The sequence below is a fragment of the Mobula birostris genome, chromosome 13 (assembly GCF_030028105.1).
Source record: "Mobula birostris isolate sMobBir1 chromosome 13, sMobBir1.hap1, whole genome shotgun sequence".
Classification (NCBI taxonomy): Eukaryota; Metazoa; Chordata; class Chondrichthyes; order Myliobatiformes; family Myliobatidae; genus Mobula; species Mobula birostris.
Genome location: NC_092382.1, coordinates 59,530,289 through 59,549,705, shown reverse-complemented (window position 1 = coordinate 59,549,705; position 19,417 = coordinate 59,530,289). Strand labels below are relative to the sequence as shown.

General features: G+C 44.1%; 1 protein-coding gene across 1 annotated transcript in view; it reads left to right on the top strand.

Annotated features, from left to right (window-relative positions):
• Nucleotides 1-5,981: 5,981 nt before the first annotated feature.
• Nucleotides 5,982-19,417, top strand: part of LOC140206882 (uncharacterized) — a 45,811-nt gene continuing 32,375 nt past the window's right edge. Inside the window, exons 1-2 of the mRNA XM_072275153.1 lie at nucleotides 5,982-6,349; nucleotides 11,475-12,387. Of these exons, the coding sequence (XP_072131254.1) occupies nucleotides 11,881-12,387 (507 nt within the window). The 5' untranslated portion in view covers nucleotides 5,982-6,349; nucleotides 11,475-11,880. The remainder of the gene's footprint in view (nucleotides 6,350-11,474; nucleotides 12,388-19,417) is intronic.

Below are 19,417 nucleotides of genomic sequence, written 5' to 3'. Positions count from 1 at the left end.
TTAGAATCCAACCATCTTCTTCCAAAACAGACACAAATGCTGGAGAAACGCTCTCTCGGTCGACATCTCTCTAATAGGACACGAATATATATATTTTTTTTACTTCTTTTACGTCTGTTTTTTTATCTTTAATGTGTTTCTGGGTCAGGTAAAGGCTGCGATTTACAGCCTGGAGATGGTTTGAGTGATCCAGTGCTTTGCTGGCTCCGAGAAGATTCTGTGACAGGAGCGCACACTTGGACGACCTCGATGAGAAGAAACTTTGAGTCGTGGCGGGAACCGCTGTTCGACTCCGTATTGCCGTTTAACAAGTTGTCGTCCGGTGCGCCACAATATCGTTATTGTTTAACTGCACTGCACTTTATCTCTTTATCTGAGGCAGTTATACTCGATTCTGCGTTCTGTTATTGATTTACCTTGTTCTACCGCAGTGCACAGTGTAGTGTTCTGATTGTTGTGTACGGTATTCAAGACAAGACTGTCACTGTCCCTCGGTACAGGTGTCAACAATAAACCAATCTTGCAAGGTACATCAAGGCGCATTGATCTTCTTGTCTGCCATTGCTGGTTTATTCCAGATTATTTAGAAGCTCGGGATTAATAGACTGTTATCCGCTACCCTCCCAGGTGCTTAAGCACATGTATCCCACTGCCTCACTGCCAGGACTGTGAGTGGTGACAGGAGTGGCTGACGAAACAAAGATCCTTCCTACAACACCTGAGCCTGAACCCCTAAACTTGAACCCCACAAGGGTAGTACACACGCTTCTTCCTGATGTACTCCTTCCCTTCTCTCGTCTGCAGGTCACCCTTGGACAACGAGTAGCAGATGCTTAACCTACCCCACCCCTTCCACCATGGGAGCATATCCCCAAAAAAGGGAGACAGCATGGTCTCCGTCGTCCATCCATCCTGATTGGTTCATCCTCATTCAATCAGTTTTCTGGTGCCCCACCTTATTTACAATCAAATTCCAGACTTACTACCCCATTAAACATTTAATGACCATGCAGGAAGAGTTCAGATTGATTTTAGAATAGGTTAAAAGTGAACAAAGGTATGCAAGTCAACAAAATGGTGAAGGCCTGTTTTTATTGACACGCCTGTCATTATTGGTTGGAGAAGGTCAACAGCAGCTCCATGAAACATTCCGGTTTCCATTTGGAATACAGTTGTGCAATTCCGATCTTCCTAAGGTGACTTTCAAAATGTACAGGTAAGATTTACCAGGATGTTGCCTGTCCCAAGGTTTATAAACAGAGTTTAGAGTTTCAACAATCATGGGCTTTTATTGGAATGCTCGGGGCTGAGAGGAATCTTGATAGAACTTGATAAAATTATGGAGAAATTATCATGTAGACCGGGGTTGCCAACTTTTTTTTTTCTTAACAGCCAAAACCATTAACCAAGGAGTCCGTGATCATGCAGGGGATGGGAGGGAGAGTTCAAGAAGAGTGGGGCAAGTTTTTCTGTCGATTTTCCCCAGTAATCAATATCATCCTGTAACCCAAGACTATCCTACCGATGGACATGGCCACCATTTTTATGTTATCTGCAATCTGTTTAGATTGGTTCCCATTGTCATAAAGTTATCTGGAAACATTTGTGCATTGTGTCTTTAGTACATTGACTTTCACAACGTAGATAAATGAGCCTAATGTCACACTGAAGTAAAATGGGAACATATGCCTTGTATCAACAGATGCAGAAACAATTACTGAAACAGATAAGAATGTCATGAATGCATCTGTCCTTGCATTCCATCATTGACAACTTACTGGCCTTTGCAGAATGGAAGCACCTATGTACCTGAACAAAAAATCCTACAAAAAGTAAAGGATGCAGCCTAATCAGTCAGTGATAAAGGCCTCCCAGCTATTCTGCACATCTACATGAAGTGCTATGGCAGGAAAGCTGCCGCTGTCAACAGGAACACCTAACATCAAGGACAGGTTCAGAAACAGTTACCACCCTTCAACCATCAGGCTCTTGCACCAAAGGGGATAACTTTACTCAACTTCACCTCCTCCATCAGTGAAATGTTTCCTGAACCAATTGATACATTTTCAAGAGCTCTTCATCTCATGTTTTCAATATTCAGCACATTTTTATTTATTATGATCATCTCTTCATTTTGTATTTACACAGTTTGTTGTCTTCTGCACTCTGGTGAACACCTTAGTTGGGCTGTCTTTCATTGATTTGGTTATGATTGTTATTCTATTGATATGCAAGAAAGTAAATCTCAGGATTGTTTATGGTAACATATATGTGGTTTAATAATAGAATTTACTTTAAAATTGGAAAAAAAAATAACTTGTTTATCAAAAAGATGTAGGAAATGCAGAAGAAAGACTGCATGGATAATTATGCATTTTTTACTTAGATTACCCCACTGTCCCAGATTTCCCACCACCATCCCTACCCCATCAATACATTGAATGGAATAATACATTCATGACCATAATCCAGTATCTTCTGTATCAACTCTTTTCCATCTTCCTACTTTCTCTGTTCCGTTTATCTTCTGCACTTAGACAGGACGTACTTACAGGGTGTCTGCTCTATCAGCATCTCACGTATCTGTCTGTGGATCAGGGCAATTGATGATGAGAAATGGGTGAAGAAACATGGTTAATTTGTACTCATAGGCTCATGACCCCCAGCCAGACAGCAGAGAGCTTTCCTCCACTCACCATCATCCACAGAAATCCATCACTTAACACCAAGAGAATCCCCTTCCTTCACACCAAGACCCACATCCCCAAAACACTGCGAGACTTAATTGCTTCCAAATCAGATTATTCATGTTCCTCATTAATCACCAACCAACTTTTCCCTCACCAGAGCAAATCACCTTCCAAAACACTAGAGAACACTCCTCCCTCACGGTTCATGGAAATCTCCCTGTGTGTACACCAGGGGAATCAACTTCCACATCACACCAAGGAATCCTGTTTTCCAAACCTGTGAAGATCCCTCACTCTGCATACAAGACTATCTTTTCCTCTGTAATCAGACACAAATCTTTGTTGGAACAAACCAACTCACACAAATAGTACCTAAAATAATTCACTAAATTAATCACAATCTGTCAGTGCAGGGATTACACTCGTGTGACGTAATGGCTTGTTCAAAATCTTTATTTTTAAATCTGTTGAAATCTGTCACTTTGGAGTGGCTAAGTGGTATTTCAAATCACAGACTTAATATTTTGTTCATAGAGATCGTCTGTGGTGTCTGGGGTCAAATCACTGGATGGACAAAATGTCTGAAATGTGGGTTAGGTACGGCACTGTGCAGAAAATATTGTACACGGTCATTGCCGTCACTGGAGTTCCTGGTGAGTGAGCAGAGCAAGTCATGTTTGGGGTGTCCGTGTGTTAGATGGAGCAAACCTGTTTATAATAATTTTAAAAACTAGATGTAATTTAACTCCTTCTTACGGAATATGTATTCCAATTTCCCTTGACTCGGGAGAAAACAGATCTCCATCTCAAACCAATTATTCAGAAAAAAAAAACAAGTGAGTATTTCCTACTCCCTCAATATAGCATATTCCATAAACCCCCTCCCCAGAAAAAAAGGGAGTATTTCCTACTCCCTTAATATAGGATATTCCATAAGCCCCTCCAGACAGGTAAATTAATTTTCCTACATCAGACTGCCTTTCTCATTGCAATGTATTCTTGTCTCTCAAATAGAGCCACACTTGTCTTCCCCATACCTTCCTGCTTCCTTTATACTTCCAACAAAGGTTCTTTGAGATAAAGCATTAAGTCTGGTTGTCCTTCCCAGTGCTGCCTGTTCTGAAGGGTGTTTCCAGTTTTTTTTTTGTGTGCATTCTCACCCATCTTTCTACACCACAGGAAATCCAAAATTCAAAAGAGTTGGATTCCCATCAATAGCCCACCCATAACTGCATATTGCATTTGCAAATCCAGTAGAACTGTAATTTCCTTTACACAAATTGGGAGATAATTGTCCCTCCAAAATTGAAGGAAACACTTCAACAGGTACATGGATAACCTCCTACTCTGCAAATCAGAGGAACCTAATCTGCTCAAAGTGAAGGGAAAACCATGCCATCACAGATACACTAACAACGGGAAGCGGCCATTCACCTGCTCCATGTGTGTGAAGAGGCTCATTCAGTTAACCCACCTTGTGATGCTCCGGTGAATTCACAATAAATAGAGGCCACATTTCTGTTGGGAGTGAACAAAGAGTTTTACTCAATCATCCCAGCTGCTGCAACACCAGCAACTTCACATCAGGGAGGAAGTTCAGATCAGCTCTGTGTTAAATGTTTAACCATCATGGTGACTGAAGGCAGCTGCAGGTTCATGAGGGACTGTTACTGTCAGAATCTGCAGTTCTTGCAGCTGCTCATCACACCCAGGACTGAACCCTGGTCACTGAGCATTGAAGGAGTCTGTTCTGCTGATGTTAGCCTTAAACTAGACTGATGTTTAATATTGTGGATCTGTGAAAGATAAATCAGTTCTGTATCAAATCCCATGTTTCAGGTACTTACTCTCTCTACCACACTCACAATGTACACTAGAGAGGCCACTCGGCCCATCTGGTCCCTGCCCATGTTTCATGTTCCATATCAGTATATCAATATCTATCCCTGTCGTTCCCCTCTCACTCTCCCTGTGATGACAGGTTACAACTAGTCACCACCCCGTGGGATAGGAAATTTCCCTTGAATATTATGGAATCATGGAAATTTACAGCACATTACAGACCCTTTGGGTCCGTTATGCCGACCATGTAACTTACTCTAGAAACTGCCTGGAATTACCCTACCGCATAGGCCTCTATTTTCCTAATCTCCATGTACCTATCTAAGAGTCTCTTAAAAGACCCTATTGTATCCGCCTCGACCACCGTCACTGGCAGTGCATTCCACACACACACTACTCTTTGTTTAAAAAACTTAGCTCTGAAATCTCATCTGCACCTACTTCCAAGCAGCTTAAAACCATGTCCCTCGTGTTAGCCATTTCAGCACTGGGAAAAGCCTCTGGCTATCTACCTGACCAATGCTTCTCATCATCTTATACACCTGCATGAATTTCCTGCATGATTTTCTCCAGACTGAATAAGACAATGAGCTCACTGTGGTTTTGCCGTTCCCCAGGGCTCTGGACTAAGGTGGTTAAACTCCTTCTTTCCTGCTCTTTTTAACTTTTTGGGCCGTTTTCACTAATTTCAAACGACTGTGCCATCGACAGCTGGGTTGTTGCAATGCACTGCTGAAGTCTGACAGCAGACTAGAGAGTGAATCTTCGATGGACCAGAGTCAGACCCCAAGGGTTGCCAGCCTGAGTCAGGGGTTTGGGATTCCAGAAAGAGATGGGACCGAGAGTTTACAAGGAGGGGGATGAAGAGGAATCAGATCAGCTGGATGTGGCTACAAATGAAAGATCAAAAACATTTGGAAGCTGGTTGATCAAAAAAAAAGTGGTTAATTTCTGCAAAATACTGGTGGAAATCAACAGATCAGGCAGCCAATGTGGAGAGGAACAAATAAACAACGGTTAGGCCGAACCCCTTCAGCATGCATTGGCTGTGTACACCTCTGCTTAGTTGCTGCCTGAACTGCAGAGTTCCTCCAGCATTTTGTGTGAATGTGTCCACATCTCCTGTAACAGCAGAATCTCTTGTGTTTCATATCTGCAGTTGTAAGAACGTTCTACGTTGGCATTAAACATGCGGAACGTTTGCTGATGTTAAGTGTAATGTTTTATGGGAGCTGCATTCTGTGTTAAACGAGCTGCTGAGTTTTCTACACACAAAAACTGAGGTATGTACTTGAACTGGTGCTTGCAGAAACTTTCAATGGCTCTGTGATTAACTTGAAAGCTCTGCGCAACACTTTTCGCCGTCGCTGAAGCACCGATCGAATGCGCAGGCGTCAGGGTTGCAGCTGGTCCCGAATATCACGCATGCGCAGTACACAAAAGGCCTCGGATATCGCTGCCGGTAAGTGTTTCTCTGGGCGACCGTTTTCACTACCGACTGAGGGGCAATTGCTGTGACTGTGACATCCGGAAACTGTGCCCCGCAATCTCGGGACAGTCCTGCTCTCTTCTCTCTCTCTCATCCCCACGATTCCTGCACGGACCCCGGGGAGCTTCCGGCTGATGAGGGAATGGGAACCGATGGATCTCTCAGACAGAGCCGAGCTCCAGCTATCTAAATGCAAGGACTGGGAACTCGGAGAAAGGGAACAAAATCTTTTACATCAGCTGTTGAGAAAATCACCTTTGTTCTGCCTCCAGTCACAAACGAGAGGAAATCTGCAGAGAGGGCACAGTTTAAAGGTGCTTGGAAGCAGGTACGAAGGAGATGTCAGGGGTGTTGTGTTCTTTATACGTACCGTGGGTTACTAATAACAAACATATTCTGGCAGAATTGAACTTTTATTTGACAGCAACAAAACCACGTTTTACACTGCCATGGTTCTCGATCATTCTCTCATTTCTGCTCATGTTAGGAACTCTGTCCAGTCACGTCCTGACACGTGATATCACCTCAAGAGGTAAGTTTTTTACGCAGAGTGGTGAGTGCGTGGAGTGGGCTGCCGGCCACTGTGATGAAGCCGGATACAATAGGGTCTTTTAAGAGGCTCCTGGATAGGTACATGGCACATAGAAAAATAGAGGGCTATGGGGAACTCTTGGTAATTTCTAAAGTAAGTAATGTTCGGCACAACATTGTGGGCTGAAGGGCCTGTATTGTGCTGTATTGTATTGTGTTGTATAAATGGGGAAGTCACTTACCCATGACCTCTGGTTGTCGTCCCACCCAACATCAGTGGAAAAAACTGCTTGCATTTATCCTATCTATACCCTCCTATTTCTGTATACTTACAACAAATCCTCAAAGCAATGTATAATTTCCTTGTTTATGCTTAGAGCCTTTTTCAGGTGTGTAAGATGATGAGGGACATTGATCGTGTGGATAGCCAGAGGCTTTTTCCAGGGCTGAAATGGCTAACATGAGGGGCATAGTTTTGAGCTGCTTGGAAATAGGTACCGAAGGGATGGCAGGGGTAAGTTTTTTACACAGAGAGTGATGGGTGTGTGGAATGCACTGCCAGCAGTGGTGGTCGAGGCAGATACAATAGGGTCGTTTAACAGCCTGTTAGGTAGGTACATGGAGCTTAGAAAAATAGAGGTCTGTGTGCTAGGGAAATTCTAGGCAGTTTCTAGAGTAAGTTTCATGGTTGGCAAAACATTGGGCTGAATGGCCTGGAATATGCTGTAGATTTCTATGTTCTATGTTGAACAGCGAAATAACTGGCTATCCTACAATCCTCTGATAACTCTCCCGACACAAAGGATGATTTAATTATCTCTGCTAGGGCCCTGATGATTTCTGCACTTGCCTCCTGTAGGGTCCGAGGGAGCACCTTGTCATGCCCTGGAGATTTATCCACCCTAATCTGCCTCAGGATAGCAAACATCTCCTCTTCATTAATCTGTACAGGGTCCATGATTTTAATGCTGCTTTTCCACACTCTCATTGACACTGTGTCCATCTCCTGAGTAAATAAGATGAAAAAAATATTTAAGATCTCCCCCATCTGCTTTGGTTCCACACGTGGATTGCCATTCCAGTCTTCCAGAGGACCAACTTTGTGCCTTGCAATCCTTTTGCTCTCAATCTATCTCTAGAATCCCTGAGGCTTATCCTTCGTCTTTTCTGTGAGGGCAATCTCATGCTTTCTTTTAGCCATCCTGATTTATTTCTTCCTTGTTCTCTTGCATTTCTTATACTCCATAAGAATCTACCTGCCTATCCCTGTTATGCAACTCCATTTTGTGCTTCACCAGGTTCTCAATATCTCTTGAAAACCAAGAGATACAGTTTCTAACTTTACCTTTTATTCTGACAAGCACATAACCACCTTGTACTTTCAAAATTTTGCTTTGAAGGCCTCCCATTTACCAAGCACACCTTTGCCATAAAGCAGCCTGTCACAATCCACAGTTGCCAGATCCTAGTGTCATAATTCCAGTGTTGTTCCATGCCGTGAACACATCTGCCTTTCCTACGCTGCTCCCTGTATTGAAATATACAGGGCTCAGCATATTCACTGCGCCATGCTCAACGTTTTTCATTCCTGACTTTGTCTGAGGACTGAACAACATCTGTCTCCACAACCCCTCTACTATCTGTTCTGTTATTCAGGCTCCCATTCCCTTTGCAACTTTAATTTAAATAACCCCTTCCCCTAGCTCCCACCATGCAACTCCATCACCCCTTTGTGCTTCTTCTCCCAGGTCAATAAAAAGGAGGTGCACACCAGGTACAGGCAGATAGGAACAAATGGGGTACTTATGAAATACAGGAAATTCAAGTTAAAATAAAAGGAGGCATGAGGTTGCCCCAGCAGACAAGATTTAGGAGGCTCCTCAGGGATTCTGCAGACATGTTAAGAGCAAAATGATTGCAAGGGGAAAGTTAATCCACTGCAAGATCAGAATGATAATCCATATGAGGAGACCAAGTAGATGGGGGAGATATTTTTTTTGCATCCGTATTTGCACAGGAGTTGGACACAGTCTATAGAAGTGAGGCAAAGCAGCATCGACTTCATGGACCCTGTACAGATTACACAGGTGGAGGTGTTTCCTGTCTTAAGGCAAGTTACCGTGGATAAATCCCCAGGGCCTGACAGGTTGTTCCCTGGGACCGTGTGGAAGATAGGTGCAGAAATTGTCGGGGTCCAAGCACAGGTATATAAATCATCCTTAGTGACAGGTGAGGTACTGGAGGACTGGAGGACAGCCAATGTTGTTCCGCTGTTCAAGAAAGGCTCTAAAAATAAACCAAGAAATTGTACTTTGGTGAGCTTGACATCAGTAGGGGAAAGGTTATTGAAATGTATGTGCAGGAACCAGATATATAAGTATTTGGAGAGATGTGGACTGATTAAGGATAGACAGCATGGCGTTGTGCACGGTAGGTCATGTCTAACCAATCTTATAGAGTCTCTCGAGGAAGTTATCTGGAAAGTGGACGAAGGCAAGGCAGTGGATGTTGTCTACATGGACTTCAGCAAGGCACTTGACAGAGTCTCATATGGAAGGTTGGTCAAGAAGGTTCAGTCATTCAGCATTCAAGATGAGATGGTAAATTGAATGAGACACTGTCTTTGGGAGAAGCCAGACTGTGGTAGCAGATGGTTGCCTCTCTGACCGGAGGCCTGTGACTAGTGGTGTGCCTCAGGGATCAGTGCTGGATCTGTTGTTTGTCATCTATATCAGTAATCTGGATGATAACATGGTTAGCTGGATCAGCAAAGTTGTGGCTGACTCCGAGATTGGTGGTGCAGTGGACAGTGAGGAAGACTATCATGGCTTGCAGTGCGATCTGGACCAGCAGTGGACAGTGAGGAAGACTATCATGGCTTGCAGTGCGATCTGGACCAGCTGGGAAAATGGTTTGAGAAATGGAAAATGGAATTGAATGGAGACAAGTGTGAGGTGTTGCACTTTGGTTGGACCTACCAAGGGAGGACTTTCACAGTGACTGTTCAGGCATGGAGGAGTGTTGTAGAAGAAAGGGATCTGGGAATACACGTCCTTAATTCACTGAAAGTGGTGTCACAGTTAGATACGGACAGAAAGAAAGATTTCAGCCCATTGGCCTTCATGAACCAAAGTAGTGACAATGATAGATCTTTGTACTTTATACTTTATCCTTCATTGTTGCCAAACAATTGGAACTAGAACGTACAATCATCACAGCGATATTTGATTCTGCGCTTCACACTCCCTGGATTACACATATTAAATATTAAAAATAGTTAAAATTAGTAAATATTAAAAATTTAAATTATAAATCATAAATAGAAAATAGAAAAATGGGAAGTAAGGTAGTGCAAAAAAAACGAGAGACAGGTCCGGATATTTGGAGGGTACGGCCCAGATTCGGGTCAGGATCCGTTCAGCAGTCGTATCACAGTTGGAAAAGAGCTGTTCCCAAATCTGGCCGTACGAGTCTTCAAGCTCCTGAACCTTCTCCCGGAGGGAAGAGGGACGAAAAGTGTGTTGGCTGGGTGGGTCGTGTCCTTGATTATCCTGGCAGCACTGCTCCGGCAGTGTGCGGTGTAAAGTGAGTCCAAGGACGGAAGATTGGTTTGTGTGATGCGCTGCGCCGTGTTCACGATCTTCTGCAGCTTCTTTCGGTCTTATGGATGTTGACTTGTAGAAGATATTGGTGAGGCCTAATGTGGAGTCTTGTTTGCACTTGAGGTCACCTACCTACAGGAAAGATGTAAAAGAGGTTGAAAGAGTTCTGAGAAAATTCACAAGGATGCTGCCAGGTCTGGAGGACTTGGGTTATTGGGAAGGATTGAACAGATCAGGACTTTATTGCTTGGAATGTGGAAGATTGAGGGGAGATTTGATTGTGACAGAGGTGCACAGATAGGGTAAATGCAAGCTGGCTTTCTCCACTGGGATTGGGTGGGCTACAACCAGAAGCCATGGGTCAAGTGTGAAAGTTGAGATGGTAAGGGGAACATGAGGGGAAACTTCTTCACACAGACCGTCATCCAGGTGTGGAATGAGCAGCCAGCACACCTGGTGCCTGCAAGCTCAAGTTGAACATTTCAGAGGTTTGTACAGGTACCCGGATGGTAGGGGTATGGCAGTAGAAAGTTTAAGTAGCTCGGCACCAACCAGATGGGCCAAAGGGCCTGTTTCTGTATTGTATTATTCTATGACTGTGACAAGAACCTGAAATAATACAAAAACTCACTTTAAGTCCTTTTACCAGCTGTGCGGACCAACCATTCATCTCAGCAGGAATTGTTTATATGGTGTTAAAACTGTGGCACTTTAAGTTAGTAATACATGAAAGAAAATTCCAGCTGCACGTTAACAAAGGCTATTCGTGTGAGAGTGTTTCGGTTACTGTGGGGCCAGGCACCCATGTAGCTCAGTGGGAACAGGGAATAATACCAATGGAGAGAGTCAAACTGAGCCAGGTCACAGATTGGGGAGGGTAGAAACATAGAAAAAAAACTACCCCATAACACGGGCTCCCTGGCCCACAAAGCTGTGCCGAATATGGCCATACCTGAGAAATTACCTCTAATTTTCTGAGCTCCATATACCTGTCCAGGGGTCTCTTAAAAGGCCCTATTGTATCCACCTCTGCCACCGTTGCCGGCAGCCCATTCCACACACTCAGCACTCTCTGCGTAAAAAAACATACCCCTCACATCTCCTCTGAACCCATTCTCATAGAGACAGAAAGAACATCAGAGAATTTGATGATCATTCCAGATACCAGCACTGTGCCCAGTTAGAAGATGATTTCTCTCTCCAACTTGGGTTGAACCTCACTGTAACAGTGTGATGTCAGATCACACCTTGACAACCCAAGTGATCTCATCTGAACTGTTGTCCTACACCCACTGATAGATTTTGTAAATCTTTTTACAGGTTAAAAGTGACAAGGAATTTGTCTATGGGAATCTCGAACATAACACGCCTGATTTGCTGTCTTGGTCCAGATATTTAACAAGTGGAGCAAGGGATTCACTCAATCATCCTTCCTGCTCAGACTGTGGGGAGGGATTCACTCGATCATCTGACCGACTGGCACGCCCGTCATTTCACAGGGGGGAACCCGTTCATCTGCTCAGACAGTGGGAATGGATTCAGTTGGTCATTTCAACTGAAGGTACATCAGCAAGTTCACACTGGGACAAGGACATTCACCTGTTCTGTGTGTGAGAAGGGATTCAGTCGGTCTTCCCACCTGTGGACACACCAGTCAGTTCATACTGGGCAGAGGCTGGTCATCTGCTGAATTTGTGGGGAAAGATTCACTCGGTCATCTGACCTAATGGCTCACCAGCGAGTTCACACTGGAGAGCAGCTGTTCACCTGCTCAGACTGTGGGAAGGGATTCACTCGGTCATCCGCCCTACTGAGACACCAGTCAGTTCACACCGGGGAGCGGCCATTCACCTGCTCAGACTGTGGGAAGGGATTCACTTGCTCATCTAAACTGAAGGTACATCAGAGAGTTCACACTGGAGAGAGGCCATTCACCTGCTCAGACTGTGGGAAGGGATTCAGTTTGTCATCTCAACTGAAGATACATCAGCGATTTCACACTGGGGAGCGACCGTTCACCTGCTCGGACTGTGGGAAGGGATTCACTTCGTCATCTGAACTGAAGGGACATCAGCGATTTCACACCGGTGAGAAGCCGTTCACCTGCTCAGACTGTGGGAAGGGATTCACTCGATCATCTGACCTACTGGTACACACGTCAGTTCATACTGGGGAGAGGCCGTTCAAATGCTCAGACTGTGGGAAGGGATTCACTCAGTCATCTAAACTGAAGGTACATCAGAGAGTTCACACTGGGGAGAGGCCATTCACCTGCTCAGTGTGTGGGAAGGGATTTGCTCGGTCATGTCAACTGAAGGCACATCAGAGAGTTCACACCGGGGAGTGGCCGTTCACCTGCTCAGACTGTGGGAAGGGATTCACTTACTCATCTCATCTGAAGGAACATCAGCGAGTTCACACTGGGGAGAGGCCGTTCACCTGCTCATACTGTGGGAAGGGATTCAGTCGGTCATCCCACCTACTTGTACACAAGTCAGTTCACACTGGGGAGAGGCCGTTCACCTGCTCAGTGTGTGGGAAGGGATTCACTCAGTCATCTCAACTGAAGGGACACCAGTCAGTTCACACTGGGGAGAGGCCGTTTACCTGCTCAGACTGTGGGAAAGGATTCACTCGGTCATTCCACCTACTGAGACACCAGCGACTTCACACTGGGGAGAGGCTGTTCACCTGCTCAGACTTTGGGAAGAGATTCTCTCAGCCAAATCAACCAAATGTGCATGACTGCGTTCACACTGGGGAGAGGCCGTTCCCCTGCTGTGAATGTGGGAAAGGATTCACTCAGTCATCTAACTTTATGTAACTCTCCCTTCAGCTAGCAGCTTAATATAGGGGGTGATAGCCCCCCAGCCCAGCCAAACTTAAGAAATCTCGTTTGGGTGGATGCTGCGTGATGTCTCCTCTGTTACAAATCGGTACCATGAAATAACAAATGGTAAACAATATCTGATTAAATGATTGAACTTTATAATTCTTACTTTGACTGAGGCTGAGGAACTGGTGTAGGGGACAGGGTTTCAGATTTCAGGATCATTGGGATCTCTTCTGGGGCAGGTGGGACCTGTACAAGAGAGACGGGTTACACCTGAACTACAAGGGGACCGGTATCCTTGTGGGGAGGTTTGTTAGTGCTATTGGGGAGGGTTTAAGCTCGATTTGCAGGGGGATGGGAACCAGAGTGCCAGAGCAGATAGTGGAGCGGGGGTGAAAATAAATGATGTTAAAAGCTCATGCAAAGCCACAATTAGAAGGGTTGTGAATAGTGGAAATAATCTCCTGAGGTGTGTCTATTTCAATGCAAGGAGTATTGTGTGGAAGGCAGACAAGCTGAGGGCGTGGATTGACACATGGAATGACGACATTATAACCATTAGTGAAACTTGGCTGCAGGAGGGATAGGACTGGCAGCTTAATGTTCCAGGGTTCTGATGTTTCAGACGTGATAGAGGCAGAGGAATGAAAGGTGGTGGGAGGTGCAGGTGGTAGCATTGCTAGTCAGGAAAATGTTACAGCAGTGGTCAGGCAGGACAGATTAGAGGGCTTGTCTATTGAGGCCATATGGGTGGAGCTGGGAAACAAGAAAGGTATGGCCACATAAATGGGGTTGTATTATAGACCACCCAATAGTCAACGAGAATTGGAGGAGCATATCTGCAGAGAGATAGACAACTGCAGGAAGCAAAAATTAGTGATAGTAGGGGATTTTAATTTTCCACATACTGATTGGGTCTCCCATACTGTTAAAGGTCTAGACAGGTTAGAGCTTGTAATATGTGTTCTGGAAAGTTTTCTAAATCAATATATGGAGGTACCAACTAGAGAGGATGCAATATTAGATCTCCCATTCGGAAATGAGTTAGGACTGGTGACGGAAGTGTGTAGGGGAGCACTTTGGTTCCAGTGATCATAACACCATTAGTTTCAACTTGATCATTGATAAAGATAGATCTGGTACTCGGTTTGAGGTTCTAAACTGGAAAAAGGCGAAATTTGAAGAAATGAGAAAGGATCCAAAAAGCATGGATTGGGACAGTTTGTTCTCTGGCAAGGGTGTGATTGGTAAGTGGGAAGCCTTCAAAGGAGAAAGTTTTGAGAGTGCAGAGTTTGTATGATCCTGTCAGGATTAAAGTCAAAGTGAATAGGAATAAGGAACCTTGGTTCTCAAGGGATATTGGAGCTCTGATAAAGAAGAAGAGAGAGTTGTATGACATGTATAGGAAACAGGGAGCAAATAAGGTGCTAGAGGAGTATAAAAAGTGCGAAAAAAAACTTAAGAAAGAAATCAGGAGGGCTAAAAGAAGACATGAGGTTGCCTTGGCAGTCAAGGTGAAGGATAATCCAAAGAGCTTTTACAGGTATATTAAGAGTGAAAGGATTGTAAGGGATAAAATTGGTCCTCTTGAAGATCAGAGTGGTCGGCTATGTGTGAAGCCAAAAGAAATGGGGGAGATCTTAAATGGGTTTTTTGCGTCTGTATTTACTAAGGAAACTGGCATGAAGTCTATGGAATTAAGGGAACCAGGTAGTGAGATCATGGAAACTGTACAGATTGAAAAGGAGGGGGTGCTTGCTATCTTGAGGCAAATTAGAGTGGATAAATCCCCAGAACCTGACAGGGTATTCCCTCGGATCTTGAAGGAGACTAGTGTTGAAATTACAGGGGCCCTGGCAGATATATTTAAAATGTCGGTATCTACGGGTGAGGTGCTGGAGGATTGGAGGATGGCTCATGTTGTTCCGTTGTTTAAAAAAGGATCTAAAAGTAATCTGGAAAGTTATAGGCCGGTAAGTTTGACGTCGGTAGTAGGTAAGTTATTGGAAGGAGTACTAAAAGATAGGATCTACAAGTATTTGGATACACAGGGACATAATATGGAGAGTCAACATGGCTTTGTGCATGGTAGGTCATGTTTAACCAATCTGTTTTTCGAGGAGGTTACCAGGAAAGTGGATGAAGGGAAGGCAGTGGATATTGTCTACATGGACTTCAGTAAGGCCTTTGACGAGGTCCCACATGGGAGGTTAGTTAGGAAAATTCAGTCGCTAGGTATACATGGACAGGTGGTAAATTAGATTAAACATTGGCTCAATGGAAGAAGCCAGAGTGTGGTAGTAGAGGATTGCTTCTCTGAGTGGTGGCCTGTGACTAGTGGTGTGCCACAGGGATCAGTGCTGGGTCCATTGTTATTTGTCATCTATATCAATGATCTGGATGATAATGTGGTAAATTGGTCCGGGTGCAGGTCAGTGGGACTAGGCAGAAAAATGGTTCAGCAGAGCCAAGAAGGGCATTCTGTGTGGTAGTGTTCTATGGTTCTATATGGTTAGTGAAGTAAACAAAAAAAAAAGGGCCCACTCTCTCCATTCGCATCTTCTCATTTCTCCCCAACAAAAGAACACGAAAATCCCTCTTCCAGACTCACAAGAAAGAACATTTCTCTCACTGGATGACCCCGCACTCCAAAACCCTGTTATCTCCAGTCATAACCTAAACATTGCTGCTACAGAGAAACCATTACCTCAGCAGTGAAACACTGCACAGAGGCCGTTACATTAGCAGTGAAACCTGACAGCGTGTTACACTTGTGACACACTACCGTGTTCACACTGGGGAGAAAGTTTGATTAAGCTGCTTGCTGGATATTTGTCCATCCCCGTTGCTGAATGCAATTTCGAGAGTGACTGTCGGTGCTGAACTCTGCAATTATTGCTGGTGCTCACCACACCCAGTTCTGCACCCTGGTCACTGGGCACGGGAGGAGTTTCTTCTGCTGCATATTCACCTTTAATGGGGCTGGAGTTTAATATTCTGGATCTGAGACAAATAAATCAGTTCTATTTTAAACTCTGTCTCCAGTACTTAGTGAATTTATAACACACCTAGTGTACAGTAGAGAGTCAACTCAGGCCAGCTGGACCCTGCCAGTGATTCAGTTCCACAACAGTCCTTTGAAATCCTGCTCTGTTGTTCATCTCTCACTCTCCCTGTGGTGATGGGTTCCAAACAGTCACCACTCTGTGGGTGAAGAGGTTTTGCTTGAATTCTCTGCAGACTGAAGTCGTCGAGCTGACTGCAGTTCTGTCTGAGATGTTCTTTGCCCCTCTAATCTCTGGGCTGAGGAAGAATGACATTGGTAGTTAACCTCCTTATTCAGGGCTCATTTCCACATTATGGGTCACTTTCCCTGCTTGTATAGTGTTGTTAGAAAACACCACTGTCCTCTAAAGACTGAAAGCAGAATGGGAAACTGTCAGTTGGATGTTCAACGGAGCAGAGTCGGAAACCAGAGGCGGGTCTGCACAGGGCAGAGTTCGGGGCTCTGGACGATGGTCGGGGTAAGAACGTATGATGAGGAGAAGGGAATCAGCAGCGGGGCGTGGCAACGAATGACAGAGTAGCAACATTTGGAAGCTGATTGACAGGGAATATAATTCGGTTAATACCCGTGGTGAGGGTGTGTTGGGAATGGTTTTATCTATTGAGAGAGTTGTTCCTGCTTGTTTATCCTGTGATATTATATCCAGATGGTTATTTGAGATTGTCCTGTCTGTAATAATTTATTGATTATCATATGAAATGTGAGATTCTGTCCCGAACTGGATCAGGTTTGAATTTATGGTGCCTTAATGAAGTTATGGTGGTCATTCATGAGTTTGTATTTTAAAGCAAGATTTTGGTGACTGATATTTGCCATTTCATTGTGCCTTCATAAGTAATCAGATTGATTCAAACTGCTGGATCCTGGAATGTGTTGGATTGTGTCTGGTTTCTCGGCATTTGCTGGATTTATTGCCTTGTTTGTTTGTATTGTATGTATTTTTGATTTTTTTTTTCCTTTGTTTAAACACCTTGTCCTGTATTTCTGCAAGGAACCCCTCTGTTTCTGGGAAGAGGTCTCCAACTCTCAGTCAGGTGCTCGATGCTTCCTTGTCACCATCTCATCTGCTCAGATCATTGGGATGTCTCCCATGGAGGGTCATACTCATTCCACTGGTTAATGTTTTCTTCCATAGTGATGATTCATTTCTCTGAGTTGGCCTCTCATTGAAGTTTTCTGGCCTGTACTTCTTATCATGATTGCAGAAACACACATGGAGTGCTGAATCCTCTTCATTTTTGATGAAAATATATACTTAGATGTTTTATCTGACTGTTGTGTGATTTTTTTTCATGTGTGTTACTCCTCTTCCTCCTTCTGTCCAAGGTAGTGTTAATCTAAGTGGGTTTGAGTGTAAATAGTCTTTTCTAAAGTTCTCATTTCAGTTCTTATTGATCTTTGTAAATTTTACTGATTGAAGTGAGAGCAAGATATTTTCATTAAAAAAGTCAATGTTGGTACTGATGAAAGTATTTACTGCCTTTGTTGTATTTGTTAACTATTGAACTGTTTGGCAGGTTTTTTAAGCATGAACTAAATTTTGTCAAAGGTTTTCCCTATTTCACACTACTTTCTATTTTCTTTGCTTGTTGATATTCCAGATACGTGGCTATTAAGAGTCCCGATGAAGGGTCTTGGCCCAAAATGTTGATTCCCATCCGTAGATGCTGCCTGACATGCTGAGCTCCTCCTGCACTGTGTATAGTTCTCTAGATTTCTAGCATCTGCAGGTCCTCTTGTTTCCCAGATACTTGTATGTTTCTTGAAAGAACAAGCTAAGAACAAGCTAGTAGTGGGGTTGTGTGGCTCTGTTGGTAAAATATTAAATAAAATCATTAGAAAGAGGTGGCATAGGGTTGGAAGGTGTCGAATCTGTGGGTAGAATTAAGGGATAGCAAATGTTAAAAAAAATAAATCCCTTATGGGAATTGTAGAGAGACCTCCAAACAGTGGTAAATATGTGGTCGACAAATTACAATGGGAGATAGGAAATGCACGCCGAAAGGGCAATGCACAGGGGATATACAAGGATGTTGCCTGGATTGGGGAGCACTGCTTATGAGAATAGGTTGAGTGAACCCAGCCTTTTCTCCTTGGAGTGACGGAGGATGAAAGGTGATCTGATAGACGTGTATAAGATGAGGAGAGGCACTGATCATGTTGACAGACAGGTTTTTTTTTCCCAGGGTGAAATGGCTAACATGAGCCGGCACTGTTTTAAGGTGCGTGGATGTAGGAACAGAGGAGATATCGGGTGAATTTTTTACGCAGAGAGCAGTAAGTACGTGGAATGGGCTGCCAGTGGCGGTGTTGAGGTGGAAACGATGAGGTCTTTTAGGAGTCTCCTGGATAGGTACATGGAGCTTGGAAAAATAGAGGAGTATGGATAAGCCTAGGTAGTTCTATGGTAAAGACATGTTCAGCACAGCCTTGTGGGCCGAAGGGCCTGTACTGTGTTGTAGGTTTTCTATGTCTCTAAGGTGCTGCACGTGAGGTTGCTTAACAAGATCACAGCTCATGGATTTACAGGAAAGATGCTTGTATGGATGGAAGATTGGCTGACTGACAAGGGAGAAAGAGTCAGAATAATGTGGAGAATTCCGTTATGCTGTCAGTAACTAATGGTGTTCCGTGGGGGTCAGTATTGAGACTGCATCTTTTAATGTTAAATCGATACCTTGGTGACAAACTTTGCAGTTGATACAAAGATAGGTACGGGATAGGTAGTTTGGAGCAAAGCGGGAGTCTGCAGAAGGACTTTGATAGGTTTGGAGAACAGACAACGAAGTATCAGATGAAATACAGTGTCTGCAAGTGTACGGTCACGTACAATTGGTAGAAAGAATAATGGTGTAGAAAAAAAATTAAATGGGAGAAAATTCAAAAATCAGAGGCGTATGGGTACTTGTGAGTGCTTGAGCAGGAGGCCCTAAACATTTGCTTGCAGATTGAGTTGATTAAGGATAACAACTGTAACGTTAGCATATAAGAGCAAGGATGTGACACTGTAGCTTTATAACTCATTGGTCAGATCGCTCTTGCTGTATTGTGAGCAGTTTAACTGAGGAAAAAATGTGCTCGTATTGGAGCGGGTCGGGAGAAGGTTCACCAGAATGATTCCAGGAATGAAAGGGTTAACGTGTGAGGAGCGTTGAACAGCTTTGACCCTGTACTCGCTGGTCCAGAGGAAAGAGAGGGGATCTCATGGAAACCTATTAAATACTGAAAGGCCTGGACAGAGTGGCTATGAAGAAGATGCACCCTACGCTGTGTCAGTCTGGGAGCAGAGGCCACGGCCTCAACATACAGGGCATCCACTGAGAGCAGAGATGAGGAGCAATTCCTGTAGTCAGGGAGCGGTAA